This window comes from Melanerpes formicivorus, unplaced genomic scaffold (assembly GCF_026170545.1).
Source record: "Melanerpes formicivorus ecotype bairdi unplaced genomic scaffold, bMelFor1.0.p_v2 SCAF_14, whole genome shotgun sequence".
Taxonomy (NCBI): Eukaryota; Metazoa; Chordata; class Aves; order Piciformes; family Picidae; genus Melanerpes; species Melanerpes formicivorus.
In genome coordinates this window covers 1,862,892-1,890,455 of record NW_027142366.1, presented here as the reverse complement: position 1 = coordinate 1,890,455, position 27,564 = coordinate 1,862,892, and the positions used below count along the sequence as shown (strand labels likewise).

Genomic DNA, 27,564 nt, shown 5'->3' with positions numbered 1-27,564 from the left:
CATAAAGGGTTTTTCCCCCAAACAATCCAAAGGGGTTGAAGATCCCTTGGCAGCAGTGCCCCTCTCTGATGCAGCTTTGCCCTCAAGGCTCTTTCAGCCACGATGGGGCAGAGGGAACAGCCTGAACCTCACAGTATTTGCACTCATTGAGAAAGGTGCTGAACTCACTGCCCTGCTGGCCTCAGACCCCTCATTGGTCCTGTGGAGGGGCCGATCCGGCGGCTCCGCTCATACAAACAGTGGCACAGGAAGGGCAGAGCCACTGGGGTGTGAGGGGATTTGGCAGAGCCATCAGGGTGTGTGGGCTTCAGGCAGAGCCTCTGGGGTGTGAGGGGATTTGGCCGAGCCACCAGGGTGTGTGGGCTTCAGGCAGAGCCACTGGGGTGTGGGGGGGATTTGGCAGAGCCACTGGGGTGTGAGGGGATTTGGCAGAGCCATCAGGGTGTGTGGGCTTCAGGCAGAGCCACTGGGGTGTGCAGGGGTTTGGCAGAGCCACCAGGGTGTGTGGGCTTCAGGCAGAGCCCTTGGGGTGTGCAGGGGTTTGGCAGAGCCATCAGGGTGTGTGGGCTTCAGGCAGAGCCGCTGGGGTGTGAGGGGATTTGGCAGAGCCACCAGGGTGTGTGGGCTTCAGGCAGAGCCACTGGGGTGTGGGGGGATTTGGCAGAGCCACTGGGGTGTGAGGGGATTTGGCAGAGCCATCAGGGTGTGTGGGCTTCAGGCAGAGCCACTGGGGTGTGCAGGGGTTTGGCAGAGCCACCAGGGTGTGTGGGCTTCAGGCAGAGCCACTGGGGTGTGCAGGGCTCAGGCAGAGCCATCAGGGTGTGTGGGCTTCAGGCAGAGCCCTTGGGGTGTGCAGGGCTCAGGCAGAGCCTTTGGGAGGTGCAAGATTTGGGCCGTGCATGCAGGAGCCTTCAGCTGAGAGAATGAGCAAGCTTTGGTAGTCAGAGTGTTTGGTATGAATCAGCAGAGCAGGGGGAGCAGTCTGATGAGGTCATTGATATTTTGGTGTTGGGCAAGGTAAATATGGAATCACCAAAACCTCTCAGTGAGGAGCTCAGGAAGGCTTGGCAGGAGATTTTTGGCTAGAGGTTTTGGCACAGGCTGTGGTTTCTGACAGGCCTCTAAGGAAGGTAGCAAGGGATGGTGATACCTCACTAGCTGGTGAGGATGGGAAGAATGGTGCCATGAGGCTGCTTTGGCGAAGGATGACAGACCTCTGCATCCTGAGAAGACAACTGACAGAGTCCAATTGCCTGGTTGTGTCCTGTCCTGATTCAATCACAGCCCTAAGTGGCACTGGATCATTGTTACCTTTTTGGTCAGGCCAGGGTCAGGTAGGATGGTTCTCACCTCAGGACAAAATAACTGGTTTGAATCATGCTGAGGGACAACCATGGTCTGATTGGTCTTGTGACACAGCTGCTTCTGTGGGCTCTCAGACAAGGATGCATCAAGAAGCTCAAGGAGTTAAAGCCTGGGGTGAACTGTAGCACACAGTTGGTCCTCAGCAGCCATGGATTATTGCTGTGCCTGGAGTTCTACACGGCTGCAGCAAGCACTTCAGTCAGGGACGTCAGTGAGAGCTGTCACTGCCTTGCTGGGGAGAAGAAAGTACAGCAGGTGGCTCTGGAGCTGGGAGAAGCTGCAGAGATAGGAGGGAGGAAACCAGACAAAGAGGATGAGGCAAGCTGTATCTCAGGAGGAGAAGGTATTATCTCTTTGGACCATGGAAATAGAAACTGGGCTGAGAATAGTTAAGAGGAAAAAAAAGAAAGGTGTAGGAGCTGACAGCCCTGAATGTCCCAGCAGCGTGGCTGTGGGTGCAAATGAAGGGGAGGGAGACTGCAGCAGGTGAGGGAGATCTGGTTAAGGAGAACTTAATGAGACAATAAAAGCCCCTGTGAAAGCCAGCACTCCCCAAGCCTGCCCCTGGGGAAACTGTCCTGGTGAGTAAAATTTTACATGTCCTCTTCTGGAGTTTGGGGAATGGACTCGTTAGAGAAGGTCCAGAGGGAGACAGTGCATGGAGCTCTGAGAGCAGAACCTCTGCTGCAGCTCACTGAACTCAGGCAGGAAGCGACACAGGTTAGAGGGCTGGTGCTGGTAAAAAGCTTCTCTATGAGGGGGAGGTACTGGTAATGGTGTTAGGAAGTGGTGCAGGCTAAGCTTCACCCAGGTCTCCTCGGTCTTTCTTGGTGAGGGTCGCACCCAGCACAGGAGTTAACTGTTGTTGGTCCTGACTGGCACCAAACCGGGCAGGGAGCAGGCTGCTCTTTGCTGGCTGCCTTTTGCTCCTTCCTTGCACCTCTTCCAGCTGCTGCTCAGCTGTAAGGGGCAGCCTTGGCACCAAACCTTTCTTGCATCCTATGGTCTATCTCTGTGCAGCTGTGCATGAAAAGCATGAGATCCTTTCTGGACTGAATTCTGCTTTAATTTGCAAGCCTGCTTTGTGGTGAGCAGTGACTAACTCAAGCTCTTCTGTCTGTTCACTGAATGCCAGTATGGGGCACAGTGCAGATGTGCCCTCTGTGGAGGAGCTGTGGCTCAGTGCAGCCAGGTCACAGCAGGACCCAGGAAATAGAACAGAGAGGGAGGAGGAGCTTGGCATTAAACAGTTCAAGCTCCCTTAAATACCAAGGCTTCACCTTTGTCTATATGCAAGTCAAAGAGCAAATCTCTGCAAACAGGAGGTGCTGGATGGTAGGGGGATGTTAGGCAGGCTTTGCAGGAGAGAATTGCATGCAAGCACAGCAAAGAGAAGAGAATCTGCCAGCAAAGCCCCAGGCGCTGCTGCCGGCCCTCATTTGAGGGCAGTGTTTGTTCCACCCCTCGCCCTCCCATCCGGCTGGAGACGTTTGGCTGTGCAGTGACCTGTTAAACGCTGGGCATTCCAACCAGCCTCCCTCTTTGTGTGGAGACTGGCTGGAGATAACCCTGTGCTTGTGCTGCAGCTGATGTGGCAGTTCTGGTAGTCACTGCAGGCTGACCTGGAACCCAGAGTGCAGCTCGACACGGGAAAACAAACTGAACTCCCCAAGTCGCTCAGTCACAGCTTCGTGACTCAGGAGGAGCAGGACTGTCACAAAATGAGTCACTGTCTGTTTCCTGCAGACAGCTATGCAGTGGCCAGGCAGGAACAGCTCTCAGGGCAATGAGAGTGTGCTGTCCACCTAGCCCTTCAGGCAGATAAGCTGTGTTCTCTGCCCCAGAGTTCCCAGATGTGGCAAATGCTTTTATTCCAGATCAATCCCGAGAAATGATAAGATTGTGAGACACTGGAACGGGGTTGTGGATGTCCCCTCCCTGGAGGTGTTCAAGGCTAGGCTGGACAGGGCTTTGAGCAACCTGCTCTAGTGGCAGCTGTCCATGGCAGGGGGTTGCACTGGGTAGTCTTTAAGGTCCCTTGCAACCAAACCCAGTCTGCTCGGAGTTCTGCCTCCCTAGCTGGGTAACACTGGAGCCAGCACCTTCTGCAAATTGGAGAGTGTCTCCCAAAGCAGTACAACTGAAGGTTGGAGAGGTGGTGGCCTGGAGGCTGTGCTCAGTGTGGAGGTGCTGGTGCACTGCAGAACCTCCCAGCAGGCCCAGAGGGGCTGGGTAGGCTGGAGAATGCTTTCAGGATGCCTTGTAGGACCAGCTGTTGGCAGAACCCAAACTTACTCACGTGTCTCTGTTGGGCTCAAACCAAAAGACTTCTTCAGGTAATTTTCACTGTGAAGTGGTCTGGGTAGGTGCTTTTTAACATCTACCTTTTAAAAACCAAAGCAAAATACCCAGTCCAAAACCAACAGAGCCAACCTGGCTGAGCAGTGATGGATGGAGCTCAGGAGATTGAGAGACAGCAGCATTTGTCTCCTCTCAGGTGATGGATGCAGGCTGCTGTTCAGCCAAGCACTGGCTGAGTAGTGCCCTTCACCTTGGTTGGACTTGTGGGGGATTTTTGGCATATGCAGGCTTGCCAGGGTTGCATCTGGATGAAGAACAACAAATCTCCACGAGGCAGACTACTCACAGCCTCCACATCCCCAGGATCCCTCAAATGTCTCTTAATGGGGTCACTGTAAATGAGAGAAAGTCTGGGTGTGCATCTTGGAGCAACTATTGGTTGAACTCCTAGCATATGGACAGCATATTGTAAAGCCAACAAATCCCTCTCCCTGAAGAGCTGAGATTTAAATTCTCATTCCCCTGACCAGAAAGACAGAGGCAGGAAAGAAATGCATTTGCTCTGACAGAAACAAAAGGCAATAGCCTTATAAAAAGGGTCAGAAGACAGAATCTTTTAGTTCCTGCTCCTGTGGTTTGCTTAAGCAACGTCAGGAATTTGGGACAGCACAAATCAAATAGTCAGCAAATTCCTGGTGCCCTAGGGTACTGAAAGTGCCTTCTGGGGAAGGCTGCTAATTGCATTAGGGGTCAGTGCTTCACCATGTGCTGTTTCTAGCTGCTCTGCCTTAAACTGCTCTGCCATGCCAGCCTGTAGTGAAATCCTGCGATGAACACTGATACTAACAGAAATCTCTGCTGCTCTTGGGAGAGGCTCACAAAAAGCTCAAACCCTCTTCCTCTTTTTTTCCTAAGAGCCCTAAACCAAAACAAGAACCTACAAGAGTCAATGATCCTGAATCGACTGTGGCAGCAGCCTGCCAACAGGAAAATGCAGACTGAGAATGGTGGGAGCGGCGAGGCGCTAGGAGAGGTCTAATCTCTTACACTTAAGGGCAATTCAGAAGGCTCTAAGGGAAGGCAAAGGCTCTCTGCTGCATCTCTGCCAGGGTACAAAGAGGCTCTGCTCACATATTTCAAACAGATGTCTTCACTTGGAGCAAGGCACTGCAACTGGAGCGCTCGGCAGCTGGCAGCTGCTCGGCAGCTCCAGGTTAAAACGCTCTCCTTCCTCAGCTCCCAGCCTGTTGAGAAAGCCAAGGAGACAAGCGGTGGGGTTTTGGGATGCGGGAAGCAATAAGCCAGTGTGCAATATAGGGAGAAGCGCTGGCTGCTGAATATTTCAAATGGAAAACGCAGCTCCTAATGGCAGCAAGTGCAGCTTCGAAGTATGACTCAGTGTTGTCCTTTGTGCAGGCACATCTGCTGAGCAGCCCTGGCACATGTGGAACTTCTTCCCCGCTCATGGTAAAGCCATCACAAGCAGACGTACAGGCTGCTTTGCTCCAGTGCACCCTGCAGACCAGGGATAATTAAGCTTAATTGCTGCTTGTGAGGGAAAGCTGCAGAGGAAAGTACCTGACCTGTACCTCCGTGCCAAGTGGGGGAATTTCTGATCAATAAACCGCTGGGTGTACTGAAAAGTCTGATTGAAAGCAGCTTCCAGAGACCAGTTAGTAGGAAACGTGGTGCTTGGGGCTTTAGTTTTGTGGGGGGGGTTGGATTTGTTGATCGCATTTTTGGGGGTGTGTTTTGTTGGGGTTTTTTTGGTGTGTTTTGTTATTTGGTGTTTTTTTAACTGTTTGTTTTTATTGTGTATTTTTTTTGTCCTGTGCTTTGTTTTGGTTTATTGTCGTTTTGGGATATTTTGGGGTTGGTTTGGGGCTATTTTTTTTGTTGTGTATTTTTATGTGTGTTTTGGTGGGTTCTGTGTTGGGTTTTTTTATTGTGTATTTTTTTGGTGTGCTTTGTTGTTTGGTTGGTTTTATTTTTGGCTTTTTTTGGTGCATTTTTGTGTGTGTGTGTGTGTTGTTGTTTGGTGGGTTTTGGGTTATTTTTTTTTCATTGTATAATTTTTTGTGTGTGTTTTGTTGCTTGGTGGGGCTTTTTTTTTTGGGGTGGGGGTGTATTTTTTTCGTTCTGTTTGGGGTTTGTTGTTGTGTTTTGTGGCTTTTGGGTAAGGGCTATGATCATGCATGGAAAAATAGCTTATTAAAACATCCCTCAATTTAGGAAGGATATTGAGACACTTGAGTGTGTCCAGAGAAGGGCAATGAGGCTGGGGAGGGGTCTGGAGCACAGCCCTGTGAGGAGAGGCTGAGGGAGCTGGGGTTGCTTAGCCTGCAGAAGAGGAGGCTCAGGGGAGACCTTCTTGCTCTCTGCAGCTGCCTGCAGGGAGGTTGTAGCCAGGTGGGGGTTGGTCTCTTCTCCCAGGCAAGCAGCACCAGAACAAGAGGATGCAGTCTCAAGCTGTGCCAGGGTAGGTTTAAGCTGGATGTTAGGAAGTTCTTCCCAGCAAGAGAGATTGGCCATGGGAATGTGCCGCCCAGGGAGGTGGCGGAGTCCCCATCCCTGGAGGTGTTCCAGAGGGGATTGGATGTTGCTCTTGGTGCCATGGTTTAGTTAGTCCTGAGGTGTTGGGTGACAGGTTGGACTTGATGATCTCCGAGGTCTTTTCCAACCTTATTGATTCTAAGGTGCTTTTAGACCCTTCTTCTAATGACACTTGAGTGCAGTTTTAAGTGAGTTCATGTGACCATTCGACAAATTCTGCAGCCCTGGCAAGAGCTTCATCCTCCTGGCTGTGCAGGATGGCTGCAACTTGGTCAAAGCAGTAAAGAAAAAACAACAAACAACCCCAAAGCCACAACTTTTGTCATGGGGTTTGTCCCGTGATGGAGCCGGGCTTGTGAAGGGGGTGAATACAATCAGCATCTCGCTGCCTCTGTCACGCAGCATCTTCATCTTCCTCCAGCGGCACCGCTCCGCGATGCAAGGAGGCTCCCGACAGGAGACCCCGGACAATCATACTCTCGGTAGCGTGAGCAAGCTGAAACGCCACTGACTGTTTCTCTTCCTTCCCTTCCCAGCGAGGTTTCCTTCCCCGCGCTGCGGCGGCGATGGCAGAGCCGAGCGGGAACCCCGGTGCGGAGGGAGGGAACCCACAGGCGCGGCGGAGCCCGCAGCAGCACGGCAGGCGTCTGCCCCCGGAGCCCAGCCCCTGCGCCGGTACGGACTGTGCACTGGGGGGGCTCACAGCCCTGCCAGGCGCCGGTACCCACCCATCGCCCTCTGTTTTTTTCCCGGGGGGGGCAAAGGCGAAGCCCGCCCTCGGCGCTAGGGTCCCCCCCAGCCAGCACCGCGGCAGCAAGATGGCGCCGGCGGCGCTCCCCTCAGGCGGGGAGGGGAGAGAGGGAAGCGGGAGGGGGGGAGGGCGTTGCCTGGCACCCGCCCCTCGCGCGCTCCCCCCTCCCTCTCTCCCTCGCGCGGCGCCGCCATCTTGCCAGCGGAGGACCGGAGGGGCTGAGCTCCGCCGCTGCCTTGGCCTCTCCCCCCTCCCCTCCGGCCGGGCTACCTTCTCCCGGGCGCCCGGGGGGCCGGAGCCGGCAGGTAAGGCCTTCAGGAAGGGGCACGCCAGCCCGCCCGCTCAGCTCAGTTCCGCCGGCTGCGTGAGGGCAGGACATCTCCCCCATCCTTCCTCGCCCGCGCAGGGTCCCGCAGCCCCAGGCAGGGCTTTGTCGCTGCCCCCCGCCTGGCACGCCCGGGTCTCGGCCTGCCGGCAGCTCCTCGCCGTCCGCTGGCCCCGGTGGCGGGGAGCGGCGTGCTCGCCCCGTGCCGGGGGCTGCGGCGTGCTCAGGCCTCTGCCCTGGGAGGAGGGAGGGATGCTCAGGTACCCATGGCGGGTGCCTCGGTGCGCTTCCCCTCCCCGGGCACGTGTAGCCCACCTGCGCAGCTGGAGGGCGTGCGGGGTGGAAGGGATCGGCCCTGCCGCTCAGCCCAGGAGCGCAGGTTAGTGTGGAGAGCCCTCCTGGGCCGGGGGAGTGCACCTGGGGAGATGGGCGAGCCCCCGTTCCCCCTCCAGCCCCCGGGGATCAGTTGGTTAGCAGCACGGTGATCCCCTGCGTGTGTTCCTGCCTCCTGCTCTCTGTCTGGCCGTGCTCCGTGGGGTGTGAAGCCGGGGGGCGCAGGGCATCCTCTGCAGCCGCTTGTTGCCTCCATCGCGCTGTGTCTGTGCAGCTGTGTGCAGCCCGCAGCCCAGCACGGGGGGCCGTGGGCTGCAGCCCGCAGCACAGCCCAGCACGGGGGTCCGTGGGCTGCAGCCCGCAGCACAGCACAGCACGGGGGTCCGTGGGCTGCAGCCCGCAGCACAGCGCAGCACGGGGGGCCGTGGGCTGCAGCCCGCAGCACAGCACAGCACGGGGGTCCGTGGGCTGCAGCCCACAGCGCAGCACGGGGGTCCGTGGGCTGCAGCCCGCAGCCCAGCCCAGCACGGGGGGCCGTGGGCTGCAGCCCGCAGCCCAGCCCAGCACGGGGGTCCGTGGGCTGCAGCCCGCAGCCCAGCCCAGCACGGGGGTCCGTGGGCTGCAGCCCGCAGCCCAGCCCAGCACGGGGGTCCGTGGGCTGCAGCCCGCAGCCCAGCGCAGCACGGGGGGCCGTGGGCTGCAGCCCGCAGCCCAGCGCAGCACGGGGGGCCGTGGGCTGCAGCCCGCAGCCCAGCCCAGCACGGGGGGCCGTGGGCTGCAGCCCGCAGCCCAGCCCAGCACGGGGGGCCGTGGGCTGCAGCCCGCAGCACAGCACAGCACGGGGGTCCGTGGGCTGCAGCCCACAGCACAGCACGGGGGTCCGTGGGCTGCAGCCCACAGCACAGCACGGGGGTCCGTGGGCTGCAGCCCACAGCACAGCACGGGGGTCCGTGGGCTGCAGCCCACAGCACAGCACGGGGGGCCGTGGGCTGCAGCCCACAGCACAGCACGGGGGGCCGTGGGCTGCAGCCCACAGCACAGCACGGGGGGCCGTGGGCTGCAGCCCACAGCACAGCACGGGGGGCCGTGGGCTGCAGCCCACAGCACAGCACGGGGGGCCGTGGGCTGCAGCCCACAGCACAGCACGGGGGGCCGTGGGCTGCAGCCCGCGCTGTGGGGCCTGTGTCCTCCCCAGCCTGGTGCAGGCTTGGAAGATTTGTCCGTCTCAAGCCAGAAGGCCATCGAATCATTTGGGTTGGGAAAGATCTTTAAGATGGTTGAGCCCAGCCCTTAGCCAGCACTGCCAAGTCCACTGCCAGGTGGTCCCATCTACCCTTTTTGACTCATGCCTTTACACACCTAATAAACTTTTGTGAGCTTGCTGTCACCTCCACATCTGTTTCAAGGCTGATAAGTCAACGTGGCTCCACAGATACAGTTTCCACACACAGAGAGTGCTCCAAGCCACTCGCTGAAGTACCTCCACGAGAAAGCCCTTGAGCTATGGTTATGTGAAGGGCTGTGTTCAGCCTTGCTTGTGAACGTGTCAGTATCTTATTGTGGTGTAAAATGCACACTAAATGATTCTCAAGAGCCCGTCCTATTTTTCTTTCATCAGTTCTCCTAACTCTCCTCACTCCTTTAATCCATGGAGCAAAGAAGGTAACACAGTTGGCACTAAAGCAGTCTTCAGAACAGCATGTGAACGTTTGTAGTAGCATTAAAAGCTGTCTCTGTGTTGTTCCCATCTAAACACACAAGCAGAGTGCTTTCAGGTGCTGCTTGAGACCTAAAAGCTTTTTCTTGCACCTGCTGTGTGGGATTGAAGCTGTATCTTTAGCACCATCGTGAATATCTGACCGCTGATGGCCAGTAGTTAACCTCTGGGAGTTACAGAGAGTGAAGGTGCAGCCGAGCAAAGGGGGACAGATTACCTGAGAGGGGCTTTTAATTGTCTTGAAGTTGTTGGATACTTAGTTTGGGAGGGAGAGAGTGGTATAGGTGAGCTTTAGGCTGGGTGTCTGTAAGCATGCAGCCTTTTAGGGTTGTAAGTGAAGGCTGAGAGGGGTGAGGTCTTGCTTTGGTGGTGCAGTGGAAGACACCAGATTCTAGCAGAGTCAAACCCTCTGAATGTTCAAATTCCCTTGCTGAAATTGCTGCTCTTTGTACTCTGCTCACTTTGGAAGTTTTGATGACAGATAGCTTTCTGTTCACAGCGATTGAGCAGAGCACAGATGCTTGGTGAAGAGGTTTGTTGTTAGGAAGCTCCTGCCTCTGGCTCCTAACTGACAATTAATTGGGTAGAGTTTCTGAGATAAGATCATGCTGAGCAAGGCTCTTGTCTGGTTGCAGAGGTTGGCTGAAGGAGTTTCTTTAGAGAGAGAGCCAAATCCTCTCAGTATGAAAGGTGTTTTGCTTTTAGCTGCTGGTTTAGAAGACTTCACAGTTGCTGCACCATCAGCTTCTTGATTATTTTTCTGATGTGCGCCTCCTGGGTGATTCTGCTGCTCAGCAGGGAAAATGTTTGCCAGGAAGGCAGTTGCTGATTTAGCCTAATTTCTCTTTGCTTTGTTTTGAGTTATGCCACTTGTGATTGATACTATCAGTCCCCTCCATAATGCTGGAAAGGATAATGAAGGACTGGGAGTATTTCTGCAGCAAGGTGAATTTGAATCCCCCTTTGGGCTGACAGTGGCTGCTGGTCAATGTGGTTTGTTTTCCTTCCTTTTGTTTGAACAAAATGCCATAGCAGGAGCAGCCACACAGATGTGGTGTTACAAAGGGAAAGAAACCACCCCCCCAGGATGGAATCCCAGCACATCCCTGGTGGGAGTAGTGGTTTGTGCCTTTTATTTGGGGGGGATGAAAACCTGTATAGATTTCCTCTTGATGTTTTTCTCCTGTTTTCACAGGAGAGTTGTTGGTGACAAAGAATGACAACAGCTGCTGCAGCAAGTGGATGCATTGTGCAGGAGGTCACTGTTTACAGCTGCCAGCTTTACTGAGCTCTGCCTTGCCTTCCACCCTTCTTTGTAAGTTCATCATTTGTTTTGCACAGTGAGGGAAGGAGGGGCAGCTGTGGAGATTGGCGAGGAAAGGCTGCTCAGCAGTGCCAGCAGCCAGGGGCCCTCTTGAGCTCAGTTCTCTCTCTGGTTGGCTTTGTGGTCTTCCAAGAGTCAGTAAGTATCACTCACTCTGCTCTGGGAAATGAAGCAGGCAAGCAGGTGGAAAATGGAATCTCTCCTCTTAGAGGATACTCTGCAGAAAACACTGAAGGAAAGAAGAAACAGAACAACAAACTTCTGGGAGTTGGGAGGTTATCCAGGGTGGGTCTTTGGAGCTTTCTGCTGGAGGGGGTGTGGAGCCTGGGGCAGGTGGGGCAGGCTGGAGTCCCTGCTTCACGCTGCCTTGTTTAGGTGTGCTGAGCTAGGTCAGCAAATGGTGTGGCTCATGGGTCACAGCACTCTGTAAGGATACAGTCCTGGGGGTGTTGCAAGTGGTGATAACAAAAATTAAGGATGCTGGAAAATGCAGACAAGGGAAGCTGCACTTTCTAATCAGAACTTTCTTCTCTTGCTTTGTAGCCTCCTGGCTCTAACAGGCCTTTGGTCTCTTGCAGTCCTGTAGAAGCGGCTAAACAACTTAGGTTTGATGTTTTGTGTGCCATCCACTGAAATTGGGGCCATCATGAACATAACCAAGGGTGGACTGGTGTTGTTTTCAGCTAATTCCAACTCATCATGCATGGAGCTGTCCAAGAGGATTGCTGAGTAAGTAACATCTGCAGGGCAGTTGGAGTCTTGCTGTTATGATGGGACTTCAGTTACTGGGAACTCTGAAGGAAGGCTGTGTGAGCTGCTGGTGCTGTCAGGCAGTGCACAGCCTGGAACACATCATGTGTGTGGGCTGAGGTTGGGATATGGAATAGGATAGAATAAACCAGGTTGGAAGAGACCTTCAAGATCATCATGTCCATCCTATCATCCAACCTAATCAACTAACCCATGGCACCAAGCACCCCATCAAGTCTCCTCCTGAACACCTCCAGTGATGGTGACTCCACCACCTCCTTGGGCAGCCCACTCCAATGGGCAATCACTCTCTGTGTAAAACTTCCTCCTAACCTCCAGCCTATGGAGCAGGGGACTTCTCATAGCTTCAGCTGTTGGAATATTGTGTTCAGTTTTGTGCCCCTCACTCCAAGAAGGACATTGAGGGGCTGGAGAAGAGCACTGAAGCTGCTAAAGGCTCTGGAGAACAGTTGTGGTGAGGAGCAGCTGAGGGAGTTGGAGCTGTTTAGCCTGGAGAAAAGGAGGCTGATGGAAGACCTTCTGTCTTTGTGCAACTTCCTAAAAGGAGGTTGTAGTGAGGTAGGAGTCTGTCTCCCAGAGAACAAGTGACAGCAGAAGAGATAGGGAAAGTTGCACCATGGGAGGTATAGGTTGGACATGAGGAAAAATTTCTTACCCACAATGGTCATCAAGACCTGGAGCAGGCTGCCCAGGGCAGTGGGAGAGTCCCCACCCCTAGAGGGGTTTCAGAGCTGTGTGGATGTGGTGCTGAGGGATAGGGTTTAGTGATGACCTGGCAGCACTGAGTTAAATGTTGGACTTGATCTTAAAGGTCTCCTCCAACCAGAGCAATTCTGTGACTTTGTGAAGCTGCCAGGGTTTGCAGGAGCATTTACTGTTGTGTCCTGCAGCCTATTTGAACAGGTCAGCAGCAGAGAAAATAGCTTGTGTTTAAATTGTTTGGTGGCAGGTTGTGGTTGGCTGCAGAGTTTTGTGGAGAATACCTGGGGAAAACTAATATTTGGATAGTGATAAAAACTCATGCCAGAAGTTTGGGGCATTTTCTTCCTCTCCTCAGAGTGGAATTTTCTCAGCTGGCAGAGTTGCACCAAGCTGCTCACTGTGTGTTTTGTTTGGGTAGCTCTAATTGCATGGAGAGCTACAGCAGAACTTCTGTGAGTTAAGGAAACTTTTACCATGTTGCTGCAGTGGCTGTTGGGCTGTGTGACATTTCCAGGATGGATCTCTTCCTGAGGCTCTTGTACCCAAAATTCAGTGCAAACAGGAGGTGGAAGGAGAATGCAGAGGAGCTCAAGTTACACGTGGCAAGGACTGGAGGATAAGCACATGCCATGCCCTATTGTCTCCTTAGTGGTGAAACCAAGTCTGCCTCTCAAACAGTTGTTGTTTGTCACTCTCAGCCTGTTCTTTGTCTGTTGGATGAAGGAGCTTTGCTGTGCTAATGCTGAAATCAACACAGCAGACATTCATCTCCCATTATGTCTCAGGGAGAGCTCGCTCCTGTTCCCTGTTCACTCCACTCTGACATCTTTTCTGCAGAGAAGAACGATGTAAAAGTGGTCTCTGGAGCCTTGTGCATGTTGCCATGTGCATCTACAGATAGATGGCAACAGAATGAATGTAGGAATAAGGACTAAAGATTGGCAGTTGGCACATGAGTTGGTGCCCAAGCATCATGGGTGGTTTTGCACTGCTCACTCTTCTGAGCTTGAAAATGAATTCAGCCTAGCCTGCAGTGCAGCTCCTGGGGAGGGTAGGTGCTTTGTTAGGCAATTTCCAGTGTCATCACTGGGTTTATGCTTTGGGGGTTTCTTTTCTTGGTTTTCCCCTGTGACAAGCAGGCTTCTGACTGCTCACTGTGTTGTATGGGCTTCTGCCTTGCCTTTGCCCACACTGACTTCTCTCTGCTCCTGCAGGCGCTTAGGAGTTGAGATGGGGAAGGTTCAGGTGTACCAAGAGCCAAACAGAGGTGAGCATTTCACTGGCAACTCCCCTGACTACCCCAGGATATTGGCTAACCTGTTCTTAGACTCAGTGGAGTTTTGCTGTTGCAAGTGTTACATATTTCTCTTCTTTGCAGAAACCAGAGTGCAGATTCAGGAGTCTGTGAGAGGGAAGGATGTTTTTATCATCCAGACAGTTTCAAAGTGAGTAACTGTTTAGACACTGCTGGCAGGTTGAGGTGGGCTGGCTGTAGGAATGCTTCCAGTTCAGTTGCTCTTTGCATTTTGTATATATGATACAGTGTAATAAGCTTGGGTTAACCAGGCAGAGGCTTCTCTGGAGTTCTTGGTGTTCCTGGGGTTGGGGTTTTTGGTATGTGCACACAGAAGGCTTCAGGGGAAGCTAATCTCTGGTCTTAATATGGTCACTGGATGTGCCAATGAGATTTTGCCCCAGGTCTCTGCACTCTCCCTTGCCTATGCCATCTCTCTCTCCCTCCCTCCCTTGCCTATGCCATCTCTCCCTCCCTCCCTTGCCTATGCCATCTCTCCCTCCCTCCCTTGCCTATGCCATCTCTCCCTCCCTCCCTTGCCTATGCCATCTCTCCCTCCATCTCTTGCCTATGCCATCTCTCCCTCCTTCCCTTGCCTATGCCATCTCTCCCTCCTTCCCTTGCCTATGCCATCTCTCCCTCCTTCCCTTGCCTATGCCATCTCTCCCTCCCTCCCTTGCCTATGCCGTCTCTCCCTCCCTCTGAATTCTTCCCTTTTCAGCTACCCCTCCAGCACTGTTACTGAGTTCCAAGTGATGGAGGAGCATTTCCTGAGCCATGTGTCCCCTGATTCAGAGAATGCTCTTCTCTTGTTTTCTTTTCTAACTGAGCTTTACAGAGGCTAAGTCTTTTTTAATGACAGCAGAGGTAGGTCTCTTAGTTGATGAGCAGTTCTCATCTCAAAAAGATCCCCCCTCAGTCTATTCAGGGCAGAAAACCAGATGGTCATTGTTAAATGTTTAGCCCCCTGTTTGCCTGAACAATGGAGGACTGTGTTGTAAAGTCTGAAACTTAAAACTTATCTCTATCAAAAAATGAAGACATTTTGGTCTGTGAGCAATAGGAGGAGATGTTGGGGGTAAATTATGGGCTACTTTGTTACTGCAGCATGCTGTATGACTAAAAGCCTGAAAATGGTCTAACCAAACCATCTGACTTGCCCAAAATAGCCAAGTGAGAGACATAATGAAGTGTAATTCTAGTGCAGAATTGGAATGCTAAGTGCAGGGCACTTGCTGTCCTGAGGTGCATGGCTGGCTGCTTAGTGAGGAGCCCTCTGTCACCATGCACTGTGCTGCCCTAAGAGGGTACAGATTTGGTGTTGAATGCAGGACTTTTGTGCACAGGATACAAAACCAGCTGCTTCTCATTCCAGGGATGTGAATACTACAATCATGGAGCTCCTGATCATGGTGTATGCCTGTAAAACCTCCTGTGCCAAGAGCATTATTGGAGTGATCCCTTACTTCCCCTACAGCAAGCAGTGCAAGATGAGGAAAAGGGGCTCCATTGTCTCCAAATTGCTGGCTTCAATGATGTGCAAAGCTGGTAAGAACACCGATTGTTACAAGATAATCAGGGCAGTGGAGGGACCTGCTGTCAGCTTGCAGCTGTAGAGGACTGCACAAGTTGGGGCTTATTGGAAACAAGTGCCAAGTTTCCTGTCAGAGTGTAAAAACCAACAAAGAAGGGAGAATGGAATCAGAAATGTTTCCAAAGGGCAACTTCATTTAACCCCAGGCTTGTGACAGCTGTCTTGCATTGTGTCCCACTGAGCTGGCAGGAGGAGCCTGCTGGACTCTGCTGCTGTGGGCTGTGGTCTCCATCTCCTAAGCATGTTCTTTGTCTCTCTGCACACTCTCAAACAGTTGTTCTTTGTCATTCTTGTCCTGTTTTATTTTCTACCTGTTGGATGGGTGCACATGCCTTGTGTCTGTCCTTCCCATTTGAGATGGTGTGAGAGTGGCAGTCACTCATTTTCTGTTTTTTCCACAGAGTGTTAGGGGTTGGGCTCTGTCCTTGGGACAAAAAGAGCAGTCCCAATGAACACACAGTGATCTGCTTTCTTGGTGGGAGAGAATGGTTTCAGTGGTTAGGATTTGAGGCTGTTTGTCAGGACTCTACCATCAGCTGGGCTGGGGAGGTCTTGGTGTGTGGCAGAGTTTATCTTAGTGGTCATATAGTCACTTGTCAAAGGGAGAAGGCTCTTACCTGCCTCAGTGTGGCACTACTGAGTCAATAATGTGGAGCCTTGGGTTGTTTTGAAAGGACACTGCAGAGATCTCCAAACCTGGTGCTGTTGCTGTGCTTGTGGGGGCTGTAGTTAACATGCTGCATATTTTAACCAACGTTACTGTGCTGCTCCCACTGCAGCTTAGGGATTCTGTTCTGGACAAACTCAGTTAAACCTCCTGGACTGACAGAGAGTTCTCTCTTCCTTCTCCTGATGTGCTTCCCCATATGCCTTTTTATTTTTCCAAGGGCTAACTCATCTCATTACCATGGACCTGCATCAGAAGGAGATTCAGGGCTTCTTCAACATTCCAGTTGATAACTTGAGAGCATCTCCATTTTTACTGCAGTACATCCAAGAGGAGGTGAGGAAGACCTTGCTGCTTTAAGCAGCTTTTATAGCTATTTGTCACTGGTTTTTGTGGGGGGGTGTGTGGGGTGTGTCACCTCTTGAGGCTTCTGCAACAGATTCCTCTGAAAAGACTTAATGTTCCACATAGAATTTTAAGAAGGGGGAAAAGTCACCTTGGGGCACTTGGTTCTTTTCTTCCCAACAGGTTTGAGTTTTGCTGTCACCAGGAGCTGGTGTTTCCTTCCCCATGCAGCAGTGCTCTTCTGTCTTCTCAGATATGGTCACCTAACTCTTATTTTCCTTGCTCTTGATACCCTCTCCCTTTCCTACTCCCACCTTCTTTGACACACAGAGGGTTGCTTTATATCTCATTATGAAAACCCTTTGGAAGCTAAGTTGTAAACTATGAGAGAGCCTATTGATGGTGCTCTGAAGGCAAGAGCAGGTGACTCTGGTGTGGAAAGCTTCACCTGCTGTTCATCCAGCATGTCTTGACTTGAGGAGCTTAGCTGCTGAGGTGCTGAGCATCCATTTCTCCATCTTATTTTTACAAGTGCTTTGAGAAGTGCTGGTGGTGGATCCACACAGACAAATTGTGCAAATGATAATTGTAGGTGTAAGGTGCACATTATGCCTCTGACTAATGATGATTTGGAATGAAGCTAATGCTTTCTTCCTTGTGAGAGAAAAGGTTGACCTCACTCTTACTGTTGACTCCAGCCTCTTTTGTTTTATAGAGATACCAATGCCCCAAAAAAGGCAACAGAAAAATGAGTGCCAGCCCCCAAACCACCACTGTCCTAACAAAATCTTCTTGGTTTAAAACCTGCTTGGGGAATCAGTTCCATTTGCTGCTGGAGTCAGAGGGTGATAGACCAAAACTCCAGGCTCTGGCTTTGCAAAGGTCATCCATCTCATATACCAGGAGTGAAGTGTTGCACCTTGTAAGCACTTCATAAGAAGGAAAGTGGAAAACCCAACAGAAAGACACAGGAGAAGCTGTGCTTTTCTGCTGCTGGAGTGTGCAGATTCTGGTGGGTAACAGGATCCCATTCCTGGCTCAGTTGTGAAGCACATTCTGATGTGTGAGCTCTTTATGGTTCACAAAGAACTGTTGCAGCTTTGAGGGTGGCACTGCTGTGCAGTCTGACACATGAAAATCTGGAGAGATCTCCTGCAGCATGTGTAGAGGGTTCTTAAAAGGCTCTTCCAGATTGAATTTCTTCATTCCTCTGCTTGGCCACGTTAGGAGTTGCTGACTGAATGCATCTGACCCAGTGGGATCTAGACTGGCAGGAGCCTTCAGCAGCCAGGTCACTTATGGCATCTCCTTAAAAGTTCCATCCAGTGCTGCTCAGGAAGAGTTTAGTCTTCATTTGGAGCTCACAGTGGCAGCAGCTTGCTGTGCATCCTGCTGTGAGTGCTCAAGCATGGAAAACATTTCAAATGGGAGCTGTGATGAGGAATATTGAGTAGCATGAAGCAGAGTCCAGCTTGGTAAGGATGGAGGTCACTTAAAGCGTTTCACTGGGAATTAAGAGGATGAGGGCTTGTAGTTGTTGCCTCTTGGAAGTTTGTGTGTGGGTGTGAAGGGAATTACTTGGTGTCCTGGGATGGAGAGAGTCCAGTCAGTGGAATGAAGGTGGCAGGGAGATAGTGTGGTGCTTTTCCTTTGTGTGCTTAGCAAGTGTTCAGTGCCAGGTGTCTCCTCTCCTTCCTCTGCCTGCATGTTAACCTGAGAGTGATGTAGCTCTTTGTTACAAGGAGCTGTTGCTGTCTTGCTATCTCCTGGGTGACATTCCTGGCTTTCTGACTTCATTTTCAAAGAGCTGAGAACAAATTTGATAGTTTGGCAGTGGAAAAATGAGGTTGTGATGTCTGAACAAGATCAAAGCCTGTATTATGTCAAGTGGCAGGCCCTGCCTTGTCCATACCTTCCATCATGTTAATCTTTGGAGCCTGTTGTATAACTGAGTGCTTAGAGAGGACAGAACATGCTGATTTCCCACTGTTCTAGGTGGAGTTAGGAGCTTTGTGGATTATTACTGTAGCCTGCCACGTCCTCAGCCAAGCTGCTGTTGTCAGTGAGGCCCATGCCCCAGTGCAGAACTTAGCTGTTTGCTTTTCTCTTTCCTTTGCTGTGCCTGTTTCAGGCAGAATGGTTTTGGAAATGTTGAGTCTGAGTGAGCTGTATGTTTGAGGGTAAGATCATGGAAGAAGTTACCTTGCTTGTGCTAGGAAAAAAATGTTTCCATGCTCTCCAGCTGGGATTTGACTTCTGCCAACTGCATGTCCAGGCACCACCACCCCAAATATGTGGAACTAAGCAATTTGTGGGTGTTCAGTGAGGAGTCTGCCCCTGAGGATTGGGTCTGCTCTGTAGGGCTTCACTTGCTGCTCAGCTGAGAGTGGCTGTTGACTCTTGACTGGTAGGAAGGCAGACAGCTGATAGAAGGACAGACAGGTTCTCTGTCTGTCATGGAAAGCAGCATCCAGGGCAGGAAAGCACAGAGTTTGAAAGAAGGAGGTGAGATGAGATGTGAGAAGGAGCACAGATTGCTGTTGGAGAGGAGAACTGAAGTGTGCACAGTGAAATGCCTGAGAAGTTATTGACAAGGAAAAAGGAGTCTGGTGTAGAATTGCTGTTTGCAGGGAAATGGGGACTAAGAACTTCAGAGAGATGGGGACTAAAATGCTGGTTAAGTGAAGAGAAGTCTGGAGGGAGAGTGGGGAGTGCAGGGACAGCAAATTTCAGAGCAGACTGGGAGGAGTTGCCTGAAGCACCCTTCAGAACTCGGAATGAAGCCAGGCGTGACCTGAGCTCTGCTCTGGTGGGGTTTGCAGCAGCAGCCCCTGGTGCTGCTCTGTGTAGGAAGCAGTGTGCAGCAGTATCAGCCAGACTGATGGTCCATGCAGAGTCAGCAGGATGTGATGAGTGATGGAGGAGTGTTGCTTTCTGGCTGTACTCTGAAAACCAACCCCAAACCTAGGAGCTAAAGGTGACACTGCCTGCAGGTGGTTAAGGGCTGCCATGGGCACGCAGCACGAGGCCAGGGGAACAGGAAACTGCACTTTGTGATGCTTTCCTGGTTCTTCTCACCCTGGTCCTTGTAGCCCTGATGTCTCCTGAAGCAGCTGCTTGGTTTAAGCTGTCACATGACATTGTGTTCACAAGAGGTGCACTTCTGCTGCCTGAATCCTCTAACCCCTGTCTGTACCCAGCTGGGCACTTTGCCCTCCTGCCCTGCCTTCTCCAGGTTGCTTTCCTAGGTTCAATGTTCCATGCTTAACGAATCTTGCTGGCAAAATGAAGTTCTCTGATTCTGACTGAGTTTGAAATTTGTCTGAAGACATGAAGTAGACTTTGCTATCTGTTATTTGCTACAGATCCCAGACTACAGGAATGCTGTAATTGTGGCCAAATCACCTGCGTCCGCCAAGAGGTGGGTAAGATCTGCTCTCTTGTCCTGGAGCAGGAAAGCTCTCTCCTGGGTTTGTCCATAGGATCAAGGGCAGGCACCCAATCATTAGGAGAAGCAGCCTTCAAACCCCTCTCAGACCTGTTTTGATCATGCTGTATTGGTAATAAACCTAAGGAGAGTGAAAGCCAAGCAGATGGATGGGGGTGAATCATAAAGTCGTGAAGGTTGGGAGGGGCAGAGTCAGAGTTGTTTTGGTTGGAAGAGACCTCTGAGATTGAGTCCAACCATTAAGCCAGCACTGCCAGGTCACCACCAAACAGGGCCCTCAGCACCACATCTCCATGGCTTTTTAATCCTTCCAGGGATGTGGACTCCACCACTGCCCTGGGCAGCCTGGGCTAGGCCCTGACAAACCATTCAGGGAAGAAATTGTTCCTCACATCCAACCTAACCTTGTGCAACTTGAGGCCTTTTCCTCTTGTCCTGTCACTTGTTCCTTGGGAGCAGAGACCAACCCCCACCTGGCTCCAGCCTCCTTTCAGGGAGTTGTAGAGAGCCAGATGATCTCCCCTGATCCTCCTTTTCTCCAGGCTTAACAAGCCCAGTTTCCTCAGCTGCTCCTCTCCAGGCCTGTGCTCTAGATCCTTCACCAGCTTTGATGCCCTTTGGATACAGAGTTGATAGCAGTTAGGATAATGAAGGTGGTGATTCAGATTGCAGTTGTGTGTTTGCACTGTCCATTTCCTGCTGTAAATGAAGGAAAAGGGCTGGGGGTGCAGCACCACTAATCCAAGCTGATTGCTGGGCATGGTGGTTGAGTCCCTGAGCACAGACCTGTGACTTCCCCACCCACCATGGCAAGATGGGATTTGATCTTCAAGATGGTTTTGATTGTCCCATCCTTGACTGAAAACTGTTCTTCATCCACAGAGCTTTTTGGCTGGCTCTTCCTGTTGTTTGGAATGACCTTGCTCTCAGGTGGTGGTGCAGGGGTTGGGTGGTGGTTTCAGTGGTGCTGTATTTGCTGTGGGGACAAACCTATAGCTTGCTGGGGAAAAAGGAGAGCTATCTAGAGCCTCATGCCAAGGCATTGTGATAGTCTGTGTGAGAGAGGTTTGGTTACTTTATTTAGCAAATGAGAGAGACTTCCATGTGTGGCAGCACAGTGAGGCCAGCAGCTTCTGCCATCTTTCCTTCCCAGCAGTGCTTTTTAGGTGATTTCTTTTGGCCACTTAGGTTAAGCTTTGCTGGCCTTGGACCCTTTCTTCTGCCTGGTGTCAGTGTTGCCTCTGGGCTGTAGACAGGCTGTAGACAGACAGGGTGAAGCCTTCTCATGCTTGTCAAATAATTGCACATGCCAGCAAGCTGCCTGCATGGAGCTTTGACTGATCAGGCAGAGAAGCTGCCCACAGAACCCTAGAAGAGAACCTCAGAGCTGGGATGTTGTTAGCTCCTTCACATGCACCTGGGAGCAGGATTTGAGCAGCTGCACTGTGTTTGGGAAAGGGTGATTGGAGTCCTTCAGCCATCAAGGCAAATCCTTTTCAGATGAATGCTTGCTTGTGAGACAGCCTTTGCTGGATGGAGTTTAGAATGTGCTTGTGGCTTCTGAGCTTCCCAGGAAGTGAACAACTCCTTGCTGTGACTCTGATGCATTTTAACATGGCATTTAATTGATAGGAGTTTGCCTTTGAAGTCATCACTCTCGAGGTAAATGTGTTTGGAATCCTAAATGCCAAAAACTACCCTCACTGTGTGATAACCACAGGGCAGGAGATTATTGAGGCCTTCCAACACTTAATGGGTCCTGTAGGAAAGCTGGGGACAGACTGGTGGTTTTGAGCAGGACAGGACAAGGAGTGATGGTTTGAACTACCAGAGGGAGAATTCAGGTTAGGGAGAAGAGGTTGAATTCTTTAATCCTGAGGGTGCTGAAACCCTGCCCCAGGTTGCCCAGAGAGGTGGTAGATGTCCCATCCCTGGCAGCAGTCATGTTGCTCTCTACAGCTGCCTGAGAGGAGGTCTGGCTGAGATGGCTGCTAGTCTCCTGTACAACTCAGAAGTGACAGGATGAGAGGAAGTGGCCTCAAGTTGCAGCAGGGGAGGTTTGGGTAGGGCATTAGAAGAAACTTCTTTGCTGAAGGGGGTCTCAAACACTGGAATAAGCTTCCCAGGGGAGTGGTTGAATCCCTGTCCCTGGAGGTGTTTAAAAGAGACAGAGATGTGGTGCTGAGGAACATGGCTTAGCACCAGACTTAGCAGAGTGAGAGAGTGGTTGGACTCAATGATCTTAAAGGCATTTTCCAACTGAAACAGTTGCATGATTCCATGACAGGGATGTGAGCAACCTGCTGTAGTTGCTGTCCCTGCTGACTGCAGGGAGGTTGATCTAGATGGCCTTTGAAGGCTCTCTGAGCTGCTTCATTTGTAATTAGCTGAGCATCACAATGGGCAGATTCATCTCTGGACTTTGACTTCCATTTTGTTTGGATTGTGGTTGTGTAAAGGAGGTGATTTAGGCCACTTCTGAGATGCTGAGGCTGGAGCAAAGTGTGGCACTGAATGTGCCAGGGTCCCTTGGAGCAGCAGGAGGTTAGGCCTGGCTCAGGCTGGATGCCCAACTCTTGGGTGTGTGAGTTGAGGTAGAATCAATCTGGTTTTCACCTGCTGCTTCCAGCATCTGGAAGGCAAACACTGCCTGTGAAATTCTTGCTTCTCCAGCTCTCTGCTCTCCCCTCTCCCATCTTCACATGCATTCCTGATTTTAGTTGAAGAACTACTGCATGGTGAGGGAACTTTGTGAGCTTGTAAAAGTCTAGGCTGTGGAACTGGTTTGTCATGCCATCTGGACTGTCTGGGTTCCCTTCTCTGTAGGGAAGGCTGTGTGCCAGAAGGTCAGGGATATTGGCTGCTTTAGAACAAGCCTTGTTAAAAACAAGGAGCTGGACACTTGCTTTCTGTTTCCACCTGAAGGGTTTTTTTGTTCCTATTAGATGTAGACAATGCCAGGCAGCTAGGCTGTTCTTGGTGGCAGCTGAGCCACTTGAGTCAGAAATGGTTTGGGTTGGAAGGCACCACAAAGATCATAGTATCAGTCAGGGTTGGAAGGGACCACAAGGATCATCCAGTCCCAACCCCCCTGCCATGGGCAGGGACACCCCACACTAGATCAGCCTGGCCAGAGCCTCATCCAGCCTGGGCTTAAACACCTCCAGGGACAGGGCTTCAACCACCTCCCTGGACAACCCATTCCAGGGCTTCACCACTCTCATGGGGAAGAACTTCCTCCTCACCTCCAGCCTGAATCTCCCCACCTCCAGCTTCATTCCATTCCCCCTAGTCCTAGCACTGCCTGAGATCCTGAGCAGTCCCTCCCCAGCCTTCCTGTAGCCCCCTTCAGAAGATCATCTAGTTCTACCTTCCCCTCCATGGGCAGGAACACCTCCCACTAGACCAGGTTGCTCAAGGCCCTGTCCAGCCTGGCTTTGAGCACTTCCAGGCTTGGAGCCTCCACAGCTTCTCTGGGTAGCCTGTCCCAGTGCCTCCCCACCCTCATGGGGAAGAGTGGCTGATGGAAACCCAGCTGCTTCTCTTCTGTGTGAGGCCTGCCAGGGCTTGGGCTTGCAGCAATTCTCAAGGCTGGGGAACATTATTTATTCTTTTTTTGGACTGTTGGGCAAAACAGAAGGAAATAATCAGAGCTCTGTGACCTGCAGCATTTATCCTGCTGCCTGAAGGGCAGAGGGGATGCTTGCAAGGCCGTGCTGGCTCTCACAAGCCTGGTAAGGCGATGCCGCGGGACGAGAGGTTTCTTCCGTGTGTTCTCCTAAACTTTTAGGATCATTCCATTTCCTCTTTTTCTCCCCTCTGAAGCTGTAAACTGGAAACAGATTAGCACTGGCTGTGTGGGGATTGATTTCAACTGAAGGTCTCTGGGGCTTGACCCCTGTCCCTGCAGGGCGCAGTCGTTCGCCGAGCGCCTGCGGCTGGGGATCGCGGTGATCCACGGGGAAGCTCAGGATGCTGAGTCGGACATGGTGGACGGGCGCCACTCCCCACCCACAGCCAAAAATGTAGCTGCTATTCACCCCAGCTTGGAGATACCCAGTAAGTAAGTTTGGGTTTGATGGGGCTGGGGGATGGGGCTGGCACTGAGGGACCCTCGCAGTAGGACTGGGAGGTTGAGAGGCTCTTTGGTGAGAGGGTGAGAGGAGAGAGACCTTCTCGCTGGCCTTTGTTTTAGTGCTGGGCTGTTCCTGAGGGCTCTGTGCTGTGTCTCCACAGCTAATCAGAAGGGCCCCTCTCAGAAAGGCCTCACTTCCTTTGCCATTTACCTTTCCTGTTGGATTTTTTTCTGGGACACAGAGCTAAGAAGCTGAGCTGTGGCACTGGCTGTGTGTGTAGCTCTGTAGAGGCTTAGCCTGTATCTGGAGCTACAGTACAGGAGTTGGCTGTCACCCAACGGCCCCTACCCAGCAGAGAAGGGGATTGGTAAGGGGGGAGAAGACCCATGGGTTAAAATGACAGCTAATTCAATGAAACAACTGAACTGATACCAGTCCAGCAGAAGGTATGTGAAGTTACACTCAGCCCAGTGAAGGTACAGCAGTCGCACTGAATGGGAAGGCAGCCCTTGGGAACAGGATGAGGAAGGGCAGCCAGGCCTAGGAGGAGCCCAAGCAGGAGCTTCCCATCCTCAGCAAACTTCCCCCTTTATGCTGAGTGTGCCACTCATGCTCTGGGATACACCTGCTGCTAGCTCAGGGCAGCTTCCAAACTGCTCACAGCTTTCAGCCCATGGCTGGCCTGAGGTTCTGTCCCAGCAAAACCAGGATGCTGTGTAACGTCATGGGCCTTGACAGAGTGACCTTGCTGAATGTGGATGTGATCTAGAGCTGTGAGAGCAAAACCTCTCTGCATAAAGCTTGGATGCCAGCAGGGTGACTGAACCAGTTGTGTCTGCAGGCCACTCTAGTCTTTATGCTAAAACTGAGCATTCAATGGCTTGGTGAAGGATTTGGCTATAAATAAATGCAGTTAGTACTTTAAGCTCAACAGAGAAGAATTCTGTGGATTAAAATCCTCTTGGTTTTCCCTGTGATGGTTGAAGTGTTTGCTGCTTCACTTCTCCCTGTAGCAGCAGTGACCTGTTCAAAGCAGGCCATTCACACCTGAAGTAAATGGTATCAACTTTCTCTTTCTTTCTCCTTTCTCCCCCTTTGAAATATTTGCTGTTTCTCAGTGCTGATTCCCAAGGAAAAGCCACCCATCACAGTTGTGGGAGATGTGGGGGGAAGAATTGCAATCATTGTGGTAAGTGAGGTGCCTGCACTTCTGATAAGTGATGCTGAATGTGTTGATTCTTTGCTGTATCAGCAACTGAACTTTGGTGGATGCTTGACTGCCAATACTCCACTTCCTATACCATGAAGTGGTTGTGCAGGCTTCCTGAACTGACTGTGGGGCCTGTGGAGAGATCCCAAGCATTTGGACCTTGTTGCTAGGAACAGACCAAATTTCTGTGAAGGTGAAGAGCTTTAGGGGGGTGATGATGAGGAGAAAAATCACTCTTGAGTTCAGAAATTCCAGAGTAGCAGAGATGGAGTCCCCATCCCTGGGGGTGTTCCAGAGGGGATTGGATGTGGCACTTGGTGCCATGGCCTAGGCATGAGGTCTGTGGTGACAGGTTGGACTCGATCTATGAGGTCTCTTCCAACCTTGGTGATACTGTGATGATGCAGTCTCATGGTTCCTCTGAAGCACAGTGTAGCCTCTGGGCTTGTCAGGGAAAAGGGCAATGTTCTGTTAGTTTGGTGTTTGAACCTCGGTTTCTTTTCCCTCTTCCCCTCATGGAGAGCTCCTTTCTCCCATGGTGCTGCTGCAGTTGTTGGGCCCTTTGCATTTCTACTCTCTCCCTTCCCAACTAGTTCAGGTGTCTGGAGTACAGCAGCAATAAAAAGGTCCAGTTTGTGTTGGCTGTCAGCTGTCATACTTGAAAAGGAGGTGATGTCTGTCTGGGTGTGCTGTGTCCGTCTGTCCGAGGCCCTGGTAGATCTTCACTGAGCACATCACACAGCTGGACTTGGTGATCTGAAAGCTCTCCTGCAAGCTGAACACTTCTGTCCTCCTCTGTTGACAGGATGACATCATAGATGATGTTGACAGCTTTCTTGCTGCAGCTGAGACCCTCAAGGAGAGAGGAGCTTACAAGATCTTCGTCATGGCCACGCACGGCCTCTTGTCTTCTGATGCCCCCCGGCTGATCGAGGAATCGGCGATCGATGAGGTGAGCCTGGCTCCTGCATTGCTGACCAAAGGATCTGGGGGGGTTGGAGACAGACATTCTCTCCTGACTTGGTCAATGAAGTCTCAGATACAAGACTTTAGCTGGGAGGTTCCTGGGTTCCCACTGTGGATTCTGCCTGGGTGTGTATATAGCTGGGTGTTGATTGCCAGCTGGCTGAAGATGAGCCAGTGTGTGCCCAGGTGGCCAAGAGGACCAACAGGATCCTGGTCCTGGCCTGCATCAGGAACAGTGTGACAAACAGGACCAGGGAAGTGATTGTCCACCTGTGCTCAGCACTGGTGAGGACACACCTTGAGTACTAGGTTCAATGTTGGGCCACTCCAAGAAGGACATTGAGGTGCTGGAACAGGCCCAGAAAAGGGCAGCAAAGCTGGGGAAGGGTCTGGAGAGCAGGGCTGGGGAGGAGCAGCTGAAGGAACTGGAGTAGTTCGGCCTGGAGAAGAGGAGCCTGAGGGAAGACCTCCTGTCACTCTACAGCTCCTTGAAAGAGGGCTGGAGCCAGGTGAGGGTTGGACTCTTCTCCCTAGTAACAAATGATAGGATGAGAGGCAATGGCCTCAAGTTGCAGCAGGGGATGTTTAAGTTGGGTATTAGAAGAAACCTCTTCAGTGAAAGGATCCTCAAACACTGGAACAGGCTGCCCAGGCAGGTGGCTGAATCCCCATCCATGGAAGGGTTTAGAACCCATGAGGGACATGGTTTAGCACCAGACTTGGTAGAGTTAGGTGGTGGTTGGACTTAAAGGTCTTAAAGACTTAAAGGTCTTTTCCAGCCAAAGTGATTGTGTGAATGTGGCCATCTACATGTCCTTAAGCTGTGGCAAAGGGAAGCAGGGGCAGTAGTGAGGTGACTCTGGCAGCATTAGCAGACTTCTCCCCTCAGTGTGGGGGCTGTTTGTGTACCTTCCTCCGGCCCCCTGTGGCAGGAGGGGAGGGAGGCAGGAGAGCACCATTAGTATCCATGGCTACATGGAGATCCTCTCTCAGGGCTCTGCTAGGGGAAGCAGCAACCCTCACCGAGCTCCCTCTGACTTTCTTTGCTGCAGGTGGTGGTTACAAACACAATCCCACACGAAATACAGAAGCTCCAGTGCCCCAAGATCAAGACTGTGGATATCAGCATGATCCTCTCGGAAGCCATCCGCAGGATCCACAACGGGGAGTCCATGTCATACCTCTTCAGGAACATAGGGCTGGATGATTAGTGCTGCTGGAAGGAGCCCCCCACCCCAGGCCAAACTGGAAGCAGGCAGCTGAGGAGCTGTGAAGCATCGTGCTTACCTAATCACTTCAATTGAGCCACTTCCTGTTTGTTTGGGTGTTGTTTTCTCTTGGTTTCAGTATCAAGGTAGAACAGTTTTAAAGAGCTTTTGGGTTGGGTTTCTCCTTTGCTCCCCCTCCCCCCCCTGTTGTTTTTTATGTTGAGGGAGGGTGGGTGGGGAACTAAACATTTTACAGAGCCCCTGTTGTAGTTGCTTTTAGGTTAGTTGCACTACACACAGGATGCAGGGGGTGGGGGAGGGGGCAGGGAACCAACTCCACACGACACTTGAGGCAAGAATTTGGCTTCTAAATGAATCATTCCTTTCCCAAAGCTGCTTGCTGCAAGTGCTGTCAGAGATACTCAGATGAAGTGACTGTGTCATCTTTGCATTTTCCAAGCCAAAAAGGTTGTACTGTTGTATGCAGTTCAGTGGTTTTGTAGGAGTGCTTTTATAGAAAAGCATATGAAATATGCACCTGTATTTATTTTCTGCCACAAAGAATAAAGACTTTGGTTTGTGTCAGCTTTCTAAAAACCCCCAGGTGCCTCCAG

At 51.7% G+C, this 27,564-nt stretch overlaps 1 protein-coding gene across 5 annotated transcripts; it reads left to right on the top strand.

The window, feature by feature from the left end:
- The first annotated feature begins 667 nt into the window (after positions 1–667).
- PRPSAP2 (phosphoribosyl pyrophosphate synthetase associated protein 2) lies at positions 668–27,564 on the top strand. 5 transcript variants are annotated; one of them, XM_068146536.1, is made up of 14 exons: positions 668–1,946; positions 5,083–5,133; positions 6,756–6,894; positions 10,541–10,660; positions 11,248–11,398; positions 13,357–13,409; positions 13,521–13,587; positions 14,812–14,984; positions 15,918–16,033; positions 19,408–19,463; positions 23,401–23,549; positions 24,685–24,755; positions 25,582–25,728; positions 26,795–27,564. In XM_068146536.1, exons 5-14 carry the CDS (start codon positions 11,280–11,282, stop codon positions 26,951–26,953), a joined length of 1,110 nt encoding a protein of 369 aa, XP_068002637.1. In that variant the 5' UTR covers positions 668–1,946; positions 5,083–5,133; positions 6,756–6,894; positions 10,541–10,660; positions 11,248–11,279; the 3' UTR covers positions 26,954–27,564. The 5 variants fall into 5 exon arrangements, with proteins under 5 accessions (XP_068002637.1, XP_068002638.1, XP_068002639.1 ...); XM_068146537.1 differs by lacking the exon at positions 5,083–5,133; XM_068146538.1 differs by lacking the exons at positions 5,083–5,133; positions 6,756–6,894.

What these genes read in the sequence shown, in the direction of transcription:
- PRPSAP2 (XM_068146538.1), top strand. Translation starts at nt 11,280, where the DNA reads ATGTTTTGTGTGCCATCCACTGAAATTGGGGCCATCATGAACATAACC. An exon ending in TGCAGTACATCCAAGAGGAG is followed by an intron (nt 16,034 to 19,407) that starts GTGAGGAAGACC and finishes TATTTGCTACAG; the next exon opens with ATCCCAGACTACAGGAATGC. An exon ending in AGGAATCGGCGATCGATGAG is followed by an intron (nt 25,729 to 26,794) that starts GTGAGCCTGGCT and finishes TCTTTGCTGCAG; the next exon opens with GTGGTGGTTACAAACACAAT.